This window comes from Triticum dicoccoides, chromosome 5B (genome assembly GCF_002162155.2).
Source record: "Triticum dicoccoides isolate Atlit2015 ecotype Zavitan chromosome 5B, WEW_v2.0, whole genome shotgun sequence".
Taxonomy (NCBI): domain Eukaryota; kingdom Viridiplantae; phylum Streptophyta; class Magnoliopsida; order Poales; family Poaceae; genus Triticum; species Triticum dicoccoides.
Genome location: NC_041389.1, coordinates 127870188 through 127882475, shown reverse-complemented (window position 1 = coordinate 127882475; position 12288 = coordinate 127870188). Strand labels below are relative to the sequence as shown.

General features: G+C 45.9%; 2 protein-coding genes across 4 annotated transcripts; one reads left to right on the top strand and one right to left on the bottom strand.

Moving 5' to 3' along the window:
* The first annotated feature begins 394 nt into the window (after positions 1-394).
* LOC119307778 (probable boron transporter 2) lies at positions 395-4866 on the top strand. Of its 2 annotated transcripts, XM_037583862.1 has the most exons (13): positions 395-571; positions 660-795; positions 893-975; positions 1122-1314; positions 1432-1570; positions 2081-2246; positions 2397-2563; positions 2660-2833; positions 2918-3013; positions 3098-3235; positions 3342-3661; positions 3858-4125; positions 4266-4866. In XM_037583862.1, the coding sequence occupies exons 2-13, from the start codon at positions 692-694 to the stop codon at positions 4554-4556; spliced, it is 2139 nt and encodes a 712-aa protein (XP_037439759.1). In that variant the 5' UTR covers positions 395-571; positions 660-691; the 3' UTR covers positions 4557-4866. The 2 variants fall into 2 exon arrangements, with proteins under 2 accessions (XP_037439759.1, XP_037439758.1); XM_037583861.1 differs by having other exon boundaries at positions 395-795.
* A 1962-nt stretch (positions 4867-6828) lies between these two features.
* LOC119307777 lies at positions 6829-11748 on the bottom strand. 2 transcript variants are annotated; one of them, XM_037583859.1, is made up of 5 exons: positions 11620-11748; positions 8338-8402; positions 8008-8052; positions 7312-7409; positions 6829-7215 (listed from the first exon to the last, which is right to left on the bottom strand). In XM_037583859.1, the coding sequence occupies exons 2-5, from the start codon at positions 8389-8391 to the stop codon at positions 7143-7145; spliced, it is 270 nt and encodes an 89-aa protein (XP_037439756.1). In that variant the 5' UTR covers positions 8392-8402; positions 11620-11748; the 3' UTR covers positions 6829-7142. The 2 variants fall into 2 exon arrangements, with proteins under 2 accessions (XP_037439756.1, XP_037439757.1); XM_037583860.1 differs by lacking the exon at positions 11620-11748 and adding an exon at positions 9268-9291.
* Positions 11749-12288: the final 540 nt, after the last annotated feature.

Here is a 12288-nt window from a genome sequence, read left to right as displayed (position 1 = left end):
ACATTGTGCAACGCCTCGCAGATAGGCGCTACACCGCCAGTGTCGCACACGTGTGATTAGAAAATTACTAAGTCGTGTGCAGCGCCTGAGAGCTAGGCGCCACACTATACAGTGTAGCGCCTAGCTCCTAGGCGTTGCACTAGTGCAGCGCCTGAGAGCTAGGCGCCACGGGTCAGCCGCGTGAAATAGTTTCAGGGATAGTTCATTATGTGATTTAATTTCGTTTATAGGTCAAATTTGTCAAATTTGCCATTTTTCCCCTTGATCCCGTCGATAATCTTCCATTGTGACAGGAAATTGGTTTAGTAGTACCAGACAGTAATGCCTGCTGACTCTCCACTGCCCCGCCTGTCTATATAGCCGTCCTCTATCTCGCAGCTCCAGTACCTTCCGAGAGCTTCTCCTCCTCAAATCCCGCCCTCCCTCCCTCCCTCGCTCGCTCGCTTCCTCACCAGTGCTGCTCCCTCTGCCACCTACGCTCTTCTTGAGCTTGTAGCCTTGGCCCCTTAGCTTCCTCCAGGGATCCGCGCTAAATGCAGAGCGAGCTCGCCAGCTCGTAGCGTTTCTCCCGGTCCGGTCTGCTGCAAGATGTAATCTGGGTCTCATTTCACACCTTGTGGCCATCTGAATACGCTCTCCGATTCCTTCGTGTTTCTCAGGGCAGGTGAATCCCTTGTCGGGTTCCGAGGAAATGGAGGAGAGCTTCGTGCCCCTCCGAGGCATCAAGAACGACGTCCGCGGGCGCCTCGCCTGCTACAAGCAGGACTGGACCGGAGGCTTCAGTGCCGGTATCAGGTATGCACGCATCTGCTTGAGAAACTGCTCGTCTTTGCCTGGCATTGTGCACAAGATCTTGGAATGATGAAGCTGCTGCGTCCCATGTGTGTTTCAGGATCCTGGCGCCGACCACCTACATCTTCTTCGCCTCCGCGATACCCGTGATATCGTTCGGGGAGCAATTGGAGAGGAGCACCGGTAATGGAGGAGCCAAATTTGCTGCTTCCTTTTTTGTGTGTGTGTTTGAGTTCTGTTTTGGTGTTAGTTTCAGACTTTCAGTCCATTTGAGTGACTGGCCAGAGAAGCTTCCTTACTTACTAAGGGGGCTCTAATGGTTGGTGCAGATGGGGTCCTCACAGCAGTGCAGACATTGGCATCCACCGCCCTGTGTGGCATAATCCACTCCATTGTGGGAGGGCAGCCCCTGCTGATCCTGGGCGTGGCCGAGCCCACGGTCATCATGTACACATTCATGTTCAGCTTTGCCAAGGACAGGGCCGACCTCGGTCCCAACCTCTTCCTCGCCTGGGCCGGTTGGTAAGTCATCCCTGTTGCATTGATGCAGATGATTACTGTTGTGGGTTGGTCCAATTGCAGGTTTTTTTTATAAAAAAAAATGGCTTTGAAACCATTGATGGATGTGTGTGTGTGCAGGGTCTGCGTGTGGACTGCCCTCTTGCTGTTCTTGCTGGCGGTACTGGGCGCGTGCTCCATCATAAACCGGTTCACCCGCATAGCCGGCGAGCTGTTCGGGCTGCTCATCGCCATGCTCTTCATGCAGCAGGCTATCAAGGTAGGTACACCACCAGGGCCTTTTTTGGTGTCCTTGCTTATTTGGCCTTGACATCATGTGATGATGCAGAAAGTTATCAAGACATTTTGTTGATGTTGGTTTGGTTTCTTTGAGGTGAATGTGGTATGAATTTGATTCAAAACACAAAGTGCCCTTCTTAGAGTTGTGCACTACTGTAGTCAAGCACTATCTGCCAACTAGTGGGAAAGCCTAATGACATGTGCACAAGCTGAAAAGCACATGGAGGCTAATGGGGATGCCCCCAAATTGCACATTCAGTGATTTTGCTGTTTGGCCATTGCTCCAACCAAACGTTTCCTTGTCCTAAATCTCGAATATGCTTTGGCCTAAATTCTAAACAATGGAAGTGTTCAAATAAAAAATGTTTGTTTGACATAAATGGTCAGTAACAGAACATAAAAATGTTTATCTGAGATAAATGTGCAAACTGAGCTCTCTGTATTTAATAGACGGTTGCAAGTGTGGCTCACATACCTGGGTTGGTTGCAGGGACTTGTTGACGAGTTCGGCGTTCCTGAGAGGGAGAACATAAAAGCACTACAGTTTGTTCCATCATGGAGGTTTGCCAACGGAATGTTTGCTATCGTGTTGTCATTTGGCCTTCTTCTCACCGCGCTGCGGAGCAGGAAAGCGCGATCCTGGCGCTATGGGGCAGGTATATCTATCTGTAAATTGTAACTGGTTCTGCAGATGCTATGAGAATTTTATTGCCTCAAATCTCCTCCACTTTCTTTGCTTCCTACGACTGTTATGCACTTCAGTTAACCCAACTCTGTATTCCTTGTGATGCTTTTACCGTACCTAGGTTGGCTGCGTGGCTTCATCGCCGACTACGGCGTTCCACTGATGGTGCTGGTGTGGACAGGAGTTTCTTACATACCACATGACAGTGTGCCGAAAGGGATCCCGCGGCGCCTTTTCAGCCCTAATCCATGGTCCCCTGGTGCATATGACAACTGGACAGTCATCAAGGTACTACTACAAAAACTCAACCAGACTTCTGAAACATTCAAGTTTCTTCATGTGAACCATCAGAGCTCATCAAATGTTTCCAATACCATTGAGCAGGATATGCTCCAAGTGCCAGTCATGTACATCATTGGTGCCTTCATGCCTGCAACAATGATTGCTGTCCTGTATTACTTCGACCACAGCGTGGCATCCCAGCTCGCTCAGCAGGCGGAATTTAATTTGAGGAAGCCTCCATCTTTCCACTATGATTTGCTTCTCCTAGGCTTCCTGGTATGTCCAGATGAGTATAACTCTGGCTAGTAACTTCAACATTTGGTATATGTTTATCTTATTTCAATGTAATTTCTTGAACAGACACTGATGTGTGGCCTAATTGGTATCCCTCCATCCAATGGCGTCATTCCACAGTCGCCGATGCATACAAAGAGCTTGGCTACTCTAAAGCATCAGGTAGGATATGAGGAATATTCTGAACTTCTGATATTTGATCAATACTTGACACTTCCATTCAAATGACAAAACATTTCTCCACAGATACTCCGTAATCGACTAGTGGCCACGGCACGGCAAAGCATGCGCCAGAACGCGAGCTTGAGCCAACTGTACAACAACATGCAGGATGCTTATCATCAGATTCAGACACCGCTGATCCACCAACAACAGTCCGTCAAAGTACGCACAGATCTGATCTGATTGAAATTAATTGATCGCAGTATCATATATAAAAACAGTCTAGTACATGTATCTGATATTGCAGTGCCATCTTCACAAAATGTAGGGCTTAAACGAGCTCAAGGACTCCACTGTCCAGTTAGCATCAAGCATGGGTAACTTCGATGCACCGGTTGACGAGACAATCTTTGACATAGAAAAGGAGATTGATGATCTGCTGCCTATGGAGGTCAAGGAGCAAAGGTTGAGCAACTTTCTACAGGCTGTGATGGTTGGGGGCTGCGTGGCCGCCATGCCGTTACTGAAGAAGATCCCTACAGCAGTGCTGTGGGGGTATTTTGCGTTCATGGCGATTGAGAGCTTGCCTGGTAACCAGTTCTGGGAACGAATTTTGCTGCTCTTCACTGCTCCTAGCAGAAGATACAAGTAAGTTTCACTAGTTTCATTACTCTGAAGTCAGGAAATCTGAACATTCTACTGCACATATGTGTATTCACAGATGCGTAATCTGGTGGAAACAATAAATCATATCATTATATAAAATATGTAAAATTGTTTGTAGTCTAGTCATCAGCAGCCCCCGTGTGAGACTTAAATGGTTACCATTTACCAATCTTTGCAGGGTACTGGAGGAGTACCATACAACATTTGTCGAGACCGTGCCATTCAAGACGATAGCCATGTTCACACTCTTCCAGACCACATATCTGCTTGTTTGCTTTGGGATCACATGGATCCCAATAGCTGGGGTTCTCTTCCCCCTCATGATCATGCTCCTGGTTCCAGTCAGGCAGTATATCCTCCCAAAGCTCTTCAAAGGTGCACATCTCAATGACCTGGACGCAGCGGAGTATGAGGAGTCACCGGCTATACCGTTCAACCTTGCTGCGGTGAGTCCATAAACTCTTGATCTGTCCTGACAGGCAGCCTTGTTTGTCATCATGCCATTTTCCAACGTTTAGCTGACGACGGCTAGAAGAATTTTAATCCTGTTACACTAGCTTGACACTGAATGGTGTAAAAATTGCAGCAAGATATTGATGTGGCACTGGGACGCACCCAAAGCGCAGAGATCCTTGACGACATGGTCACCAGAAGCCGCGGTGAGATCAAACGCCTGAATAGTCCGAAGATCACCAGCTCAGGTGGCACTCCTGTCACGGAACTGAAAGGCATCCGCAGTCCTTGTATCTCTGAGAAGGCCTACAGCCCTCGCGTCGCCAAGCTGAGGCATGAACGCAGCCCTCTAGGGGGACGAGACAGTCCACGGACGGGTGAGGCCCGACCATCCAAGCTGGGTGAAGGCTCAACACCAAAATGAAGCAATAATGCTGCATCGCTCATATAAGCTATGGAGCTACTGGAAGTAAATTATATCGATAATTTAAGCATCAGTGCTAATATAAGATGTCTACTTATGCACGGTATGATGCCACTATATGATGGCCAGTGATGAAGTATGAGGCCCCTATATGATGCCTACTGATGAAGTATGAAAATAGGCTAATGTGTATCTATCTGTAGCCTCCTGTGTGTAATCTCTGAATGAGTAGAAGATATTATAGCGTCTACTTTGAAACTTTTTTGAGTCTCACTTTTCTACATAACTGCAAATTGTTCATATTATTCTTTGATTTTTGCACCAAATTGGTGAGTGATGAGCATCATTTCTGCTTGCACCTTTGTTGAGCTTAAGTTGAGCGATGTGCATGTGTACTATTACCAGTTGAATGTGATACTTAACTGAGCCTATTCCCTTCTGAGTAGTGCACAATTTTTGTTGGTTAAAATGGTGAACAATGACAGGCTCAAGCTTTAACAATAAATATCTCTGATCTAACAGATCAAGCTATTGAATGAGATGTAGTTGATGGATGAACATGTTACTTGAATTGCGACAACGATGCGGTCGGTGTATACATGCTTCTCGCGTGCCTTGAGTCCCATGCTTCAACTGGGTGCTGAATACCAGCTTAATTCAGAATGCAAAAGTTCTTCCGAAGTGGCCCGTTCGAAACGCAAATCGCGTCAAATTCAATGAACTGAAAGTTGAGAGTTGAGCAATAGTGCAATGTTTATAGCCTAGCCAATACCCTTTGCGTCGACACGCATGCGGAAAACAAGATAAGTTGAGGCATGACTGAGTTGGACAGAAAGAAGATTGCACAGGGAGATACCACTTGTCTGACAATCTGAGCCTATTGGTAGAGCAGGCCATGCTGATTTCACCAGTAACTTGCTGGTACAGGCACCAGAACTGCAGGACATGGTAGGAAGGAAGGTATGATCTGTGGTGTGGTAGTGTTGTTGCCAAGCCAACTACCGGGTACAGCTGCTGAACAGTGCCTTAACTGTACTTGTCCATATTTGCTATAGAGGGAAAGATGCCAAGATCAGGAGGGAATTCAAGCAGCAGCTCTTTCAACTCCAACACATGCCTGCAGGCAGCAGTAGGCAGAAAGCTACTGGGCTGGCACTCCTCTTTCAACTGCAGCCATGATTCCAACTTTAGAAGACATTGCATTGCACTGGTCATGGAGCATTGACCTGCTGAAACCAGAGGTACCATAGCCACCAGAGAGTTCATCTGTATGCAGTCCAGGTCATAGGCTCATAGGAGCTGCTGCTGCATTGTCATTCCGCTGGGCTAGACGACCCCCCCCCCCAATTGTCAACAATCATGGTCGCCGTCGCCCTTTTCCTGAACCGATGATTCCCTCGACAACCCGTGAGCTAGGGCTAGTGATCAGATGGACCTTACAGGTGATGAACCTGTGCCGGAAAGGAGCGGCTGGAGTTCGTCGGCACGGCGGAAGATGAAGGCTGAAGGGTATCCATCCTTGAGGTCCATTGGTGATGTCTGGATGACAACCTTTTGTCAGGCATGGGTGTTGCTTCCCCATCATTTGACCTGCAGACAGTAAGTTGTGTTTCACACCCTGCAGTGCAGGGAATTCTAGAATTGGCCCCAGCTCCCTGAACTCATCCTCCTCATCAGTTCCTTTCCTACACCCCTCTCTCATCTCTTTGACGCAGCGCCATCCGTTTTGTCGCGCTTTTCCGGATTCCAGAGAGCAATGTGACAAAATACCACCCATAGAGTTGTAGCTGCTTCAGTTGAACGCTGAGATATCATATCCATGCATGTTAGGTGCAGAGGGGCAGATGCATCATCCAGGATCTACAGATGTGACCATGAATAATTAGGATGCATTCTATTGCCCCAGTAAGTCAAGCTTCTTGGTAAGAGTGATTCTCTTGCTTTTTACTGAGAAAGACCGATGGTATCAGTAGAGCTTGGTAAGAGCGCACTCTTCAGGCTCACCTAAAAACAGTTTCATGAGAGAATAAACTGAAGGCAACGGCAATCTTCGGTGTTATAATCTGGCATTTCATAGGCATGAGCTCTTTAGTTGTGTAGACTGTTTAATACTGCAGACAATCCAGTGAGATCCACAAATAGCCTTGGAAGCTTCAAGTGATTGCAAAGTTCAAAATCGTCTAAAAAAACAGAGAAAAAAGACGGCCACGGATATTTCCAGTTTTGCAAACTTGTGAACAATTCAGCTCCATGGAAATGGAACCAGTGAACATGTTGAAACTGCCTCAATACATCATGAGAAGAAGAAAATTCAAGCAACACATGCGTTTTCACACAGATTGGAGCACTTGAAATTGCTGAAGATTTACACCTTAACAAAACAGCTAACGCTTGGCATGTGTGGGTCAATTACATCCAGAAGCACAGTGAAATGCAACTGATGAAAAAACACTGCTTTATTAAGTCAACAACAAAGAAAAGCATTAGATGGTCCTTGTGTCGGAGGAGAAAAATAATTCAACAGCCATAGGATCAAGTCGCTGTTCAACTCGTACAGCATATGCCAAAAGTCTACTTTCAACTTTCTTAACCTGAGAATTTACGTCCCGTCATCTTCTCGGATTCATATATTATGTGATTGATAAGGCCCCGTGCCGCACTGCATAGCAAGATATAATTTTAGAATGTATGTTCCAACGAGAATAAAAAGGTAAGACAGCCAAAAATTGAAGGTGCCCACGGAGCAGTAACTTACTCATCCTTCATTTTCTGTATCTTCTCTGGATCAGTTTCATGCATGTTTTTCTTGAACTGTTGCCTCACCATGGAAACAAGAAGCCCTGTATTATGTTGCTGGGTCATAAAATACAACAACTCAGTCAAACATGCACCTTCATAAAGTTACACAAATATGCCATAACATCAAAGGTAAATAGTACTCCCTCCGTCCAGAAATACTTGTCATCAAAATGAATAAAAGGTGATGTATCTAGATGTATATTAGTTCTAGATACATCCCTTTTTATCCATTTTGATGACAAGTATTTTCGGACGGAGGGAGTACTTATTAGTTCTAATTTGTGATGGCCTTTTATTCTACTGTGGAGCTGGTTTTCCATCTTGTAATCTTGTAAATGAATAAACACAATTTGCATATTCCAGGTGCAACATATTTTACGAACATCAGCCCTCTTATACATGTTATTATGCCACCAAAGAACGTTGTTCCTTGGAGCAGTTTTCATTAAAAAAAAACAAGGTGAAGTAATTCAAAATCTATGTAAAGATGCTTAAGTCACACAGGAACTGACAATGGAGCGACCAGACTGTTAGTTCTCCTGGAACACTCTCAGGTTAAAGATACTTGAGGAGAACAGAGCACGCTGAGTATGTGCTAAGAAATATTATGCACTTCAAGATAATAAGATGGTTCAAACGAAAGTACACTTACCTGACTACCGATGAACTTAGCCCTCCTTAAGCATTCGCGGTATAACTACAGCATAACAAAAAGAGCTTATAAGTACCGATAACATTTTCTCCTCAAATGCCATCATCTATTTATTATTTTGTGTGACCAATTTTGATGATGATGAAGAACTAGGTGCACGAGAGTACTAGACATGATTTGCAAAAGCTGAAGCTAAAAGGGTACACTTAACTGATAGAGCTACTCCGACTACAGAGATGAAATTTCAGAACTTACTACTCATTACCATCACCATGTACAGGTCATGATGGGGGTAATTTGTCTATTAGAAAGGTGTGATAGGATCCTTACTCTAAGCGCGTTATCGGCAAGTTCTGGAGGTAAAGCTTTCTGAAGTGAAGGCATCTTCCTTTACTCTGAAATGGTCAATCAACAAGAAAGTCAGTTACTTAAACATGTAAATCTCAAACATTTATTATTCGCCTACAGCAATTAAGGAACAACAGGCCAGACAATGTTTTTGATTACAAAAAGGTTTAAGGCACACACACCAGTACAACATACTACCACAGAAAAGAGTATTAATACAAAATACCAGTATGCACACAAAAGCTATATATCAACAACTTAAAAGAAACAAGGGAACAAAACCATATCCAAAAATGTGATACAACCTTACAATCACACCAAGGACCATGGTCCAAGCAGTAAGAGACTGCATGAAAGTACCAGCTTCCCAAAGCAACAATAAACAGGCCTGAAGTACCCCTTCATTGACCAACATAGCACATCTATAAAATCATTTGGGCCTTGGGCTGCTACCCAAGAGACAAAGCGCAAAACTACAAGGCCTTGTGAACACCCGTTCAAGAAGATGCCTTTCTTTTACAAGCAATTTCTACTAAACTGTGGACACTGCAAATTCACCAGTAATTATGAACTACTGATCCAGTCATTTCATGGAGAATCGAAAAGAGAGGGTGGGTTGTTTGGGGCTTCTTTGGTTATCAGGGAGGAGAACCCTCTCCCAGCATGGGGGAGATCTCCTCAACCAGGGGAAATCCCTGTCGTTATTTGGGCAACAAGTGGGAAGGGGGGGAAATTCCAGGCAGAAAGTTATCAGAAATATTGGGAAAAAGATCAAAACAAAACATAATGTTTGGACAACTAATTGCAGTACGCTGTTAAATTCTTCAGTATATCCAGAGGGGGAAGAAACATAAAGTCACACAAGCAAGACAGTGTCAGGAAAATAAAGGCATAATAAGAAAAGAAAGAGACCTAATTGGCGAGAACTTCTACTTGGCAAGAACTAATGCTGAGGAAAAACAGGAACTGGTATAACCTCTACTCTGTGAGAAAGCTGTGATCAGACTTCACATATTGTTATGTATCCATGGTATTATGCGAGTGTTTAACGAAAAACTACCACAATTCGTGAAACCGTGCCCACAGACTACCACTTTACAAATTTATACCGTAAACTACCACTTTTTTACTAATTTTTCCTAAAAACTACCATGTCTGTAAATCGACCGTTTCGTCCATTTTAAACGCACTTAGGTCCACTTTACAAATGCAATCAGGTCCCTACAATTTTTTTAAAAGCGATCGGGTGCCTGTAAAATAAAATAAAAAGCAGTCAGGTCCCGGCCGGTGAGCTCGTCAGCGGCGGCGGCAGCGGCAAGCAGAGGCATGCGGCAGCGGCGGCGGCGGCAAGCGGGAGCAACGGCGGTGGCGGAAGCAAGCAGCAGCTGCGGGGCAAGCGGGAGCGACGGCAAGTAGCAGCAGCAGCAAGCGGCGGTCGCACATAGATAGCTAGCTCCGGCCGCCGCAGTGCGTGCGTGAGCTAGCCAGCTAGCTAGCTCTGGCTGCGTCCCCGTCGTGAACTAGCAGCTTCGGCCGGCCGCAGCAAGCGCGTGAGCTAGCTAGCTAGCTCCGGCTACGTCCGTCGTGAGCTAGCTAGCTCCGGCTGGCTGCGCTAATCATGTTTAATTTTTGGCTAATCAGTCTTTAAATCGATGTGGTAGTTTTTAGTTAAAGATTAGGAAAAAAGTGGTAGTTTTTGGCACAAATTTGTAAAGTGGTAGCCTATGGGCACGGTTTGATGAATTGTGGTAGTTTTTTGTTAAATACTCGTATTATGCAGACTACTCATGTTAAATCCTAAGGAACTGGGAGTGCTAGGCTCAGTGGCTCCAGGGGCTAAGTTACAGGCGGACTGCAGTGCCCACGCACATAAAGCAAGTGGCAATTGAATCATGTAAATGCATTAGAGTTTAGATCATTGTGGCTACATGTATAAATAACTCTAGGATAAAATCGGAATATATAGCAATTCAATGCACATGGATGAAGTATTTGGCTCTAGCTGTTTGAGGAAAGCAATTCAGTGCACATAGATGCAGCAATTGGCTCTAGCTGTTTCAGGAATCAGTAAAATATGACAAGGGTTTGGATGCAACCAGTTTGTGCCATGATTGGCAATGGTTTTCTCAGAAGTTGACCCCCAAGATGCAGAGCTGCAGATCAATTGCCATCAAGAAAGAGGATTCGGAAACTGGACCTACACATGTACAACAGATCTGTGGACAACTTGGTTGAACTAGAATGCGGAGCCATCAAAGCTTGCCAAATGGGCTAGCTGTTTGAGGAAAGCAATTCAGTGCACATAGATGCAGCAACTTGCTCTGACTGTTTCAGGAATCAGTAATATATGACAAGCAATGTTTTTATGGCGTAACGCGTTTTATGGCGACCGGCCCCCTTCATAACATTATAACGCTTACAACCTAACTTTGTATTTATACCGACGCCTTAAAAACATTGCTATCACACAAAGTTAGGTCATTGACAAGGGTTTGGATGCAACCAGTTTGTGTCATGATTAGTGATGGTTTTTCTCAGAAGTTGTCCCCCAAGATGCAAAGCTGCAGATCAATTGCCATCAAGAGGGTTTGGAAATTGAACCTACAACAGCTACAACAGATCTGTGGACAACTCGGTTGCCTTGTGAATATAATGATTAGTTGAACCCGACTCCGGAACCATCAAAGCTTGCTAAATGGGCTGTGATGATGTATGGTGGCCTACCTACCCTGCCAAGGTTTAGCAAAGATACATCTATGCACAAAGTTCATCCACGGGGAAATGGTGGGTCGCCTTACTCGTGGCTGCTTAACAAGGTGATGGTCAACTAAACATTCGCATTGCTAAGGAAGAACTGCAGCCGGTGGGGACAAGATGCTCCCGTCCCCAGCAGCGGAGAGGGAATCGAGAAACCAGGCAAGCAGGAGGTCACTCGGCTAGCCTTCGCAGGTGTGGGGGCAGCTAGCTCGTTGGCGAGAGACGGCCGTGAGCGCGTCGGCGTGGAGAGTAGCCGGAGGAGGAGAAAGGAGACGAGGCTGTCGCCGTCGCCGTTGCCGGAGGGAGGTGCAGTTGCTCGGAGGAGGCATTGAGCTCGGTCGTCGGATCAAACCTGGCGAGATCAGTCGGATCAACCTCTAGGTTTCCAACCATTCCGGTAGGTTCACTCCACAGCGATCCAGTAGATGGGAGTGGGGAGTGGTGGAGAGTACCCGCGGGATTCAGGGAGAGGGTTCGGTGACACAATGCTTAAGGGCGCTAGTGTACCTGGGGTTCTCGTAGCGGCCGACGGCGGGGAAGCGGCGGCGGCGGCGGCGACCTCTGGAGCGGTGTGGGAGCGACTGCTACGTGCAAAGGATATCTCTGGCTGGTACTTGCCCATGGGCCTGTTCGCTATTGGGTTGGGCTTATTCCGTGGCTTAGTTTTTTTTTAGGGATTATATTCCGTGGCTTAGTGACCATCCCATAAAGCCCATGTAATAATGCCCGGAATATAGTTCCGCGAAATCACTAGTTGAGGAGTACTTGTTGTGAAGATCACTCCAACATCCCCAGGCCATTCCAGTTTTCTCTATGTCGTGTTTCAAACTTCCGAGGGGTTTGTGTGATCATATAAAAACAATTATTAAGAAGTTCTGGTGGGGTTGCAAACAAGGACAACGCAAGCCTGCATGGGTATCATGGGACGTGATGACCAGACCGAAACACTTGGGCGGTCTAGGTTTCAGAGATCTTGAGCTTTTCAACTTGGCGTTGTTATCAAGACAAGCATGGAGACTTTTGCAAGAACCAGATAGTTTGAGTGCAAGAATTTTGAAGGCTTCATATTACCCAGACAACACCATTCTAGAAGCGGGCCTGGGTTCACGGCCGTCACAAGTTTGGCGGGCAATTTTGGAAGGGCACGACCTACTGAAGCAAGGCTTAATTCGACGG

Excerpts from the sequence above, each read along its gene's own strand:
- LOC119307778 (XM_037583862.1), top strand. The coding sequence starts at position 692 with ATGGAGGAGAGCTTCGTGCCCCTCCGAGGCATCAAGAACGACGTCCGC. Across the intron at positions 2,834-2,917 it reads TGCTTCTCCTAGGCTTCCTG|ACACTGATGTGTGGCCTAAT; the intron begins GTATGTCCAGAT and ends TTTCTTGAACAG. Across the intron at positions 3,014-3,097 it reads TGGCTACTCTAAAGCATCAG|ATACTCCGTAATCGACTAGT; the intron begins GTAGGATATGAG and ends ATTTCTCCACAG.
- LOC119307777 (XM_037583859.1), bottom strand. The coding sequence starts at position 8,391 with ATGCCTTCACTTCAGAAAGCTTTACCTCCAGAACTTGCCGATAACGCG. Across the intron at positions 8,053-8,337 it reads TTGCCGATAACGCGCTTAGA|TTATACCGCGAATGCTTAAG; the intron begins GTAAGGATCCTA and ends GTTATGCTGTAG. Across the intron at positions 7,216-7,311 it reads ATACAGAAAATGAAGGATGA|TGCGGCACGGGGCCTTATCA; the intron begins GTAAGTTACTGC and ends CTTGCTATGCAG.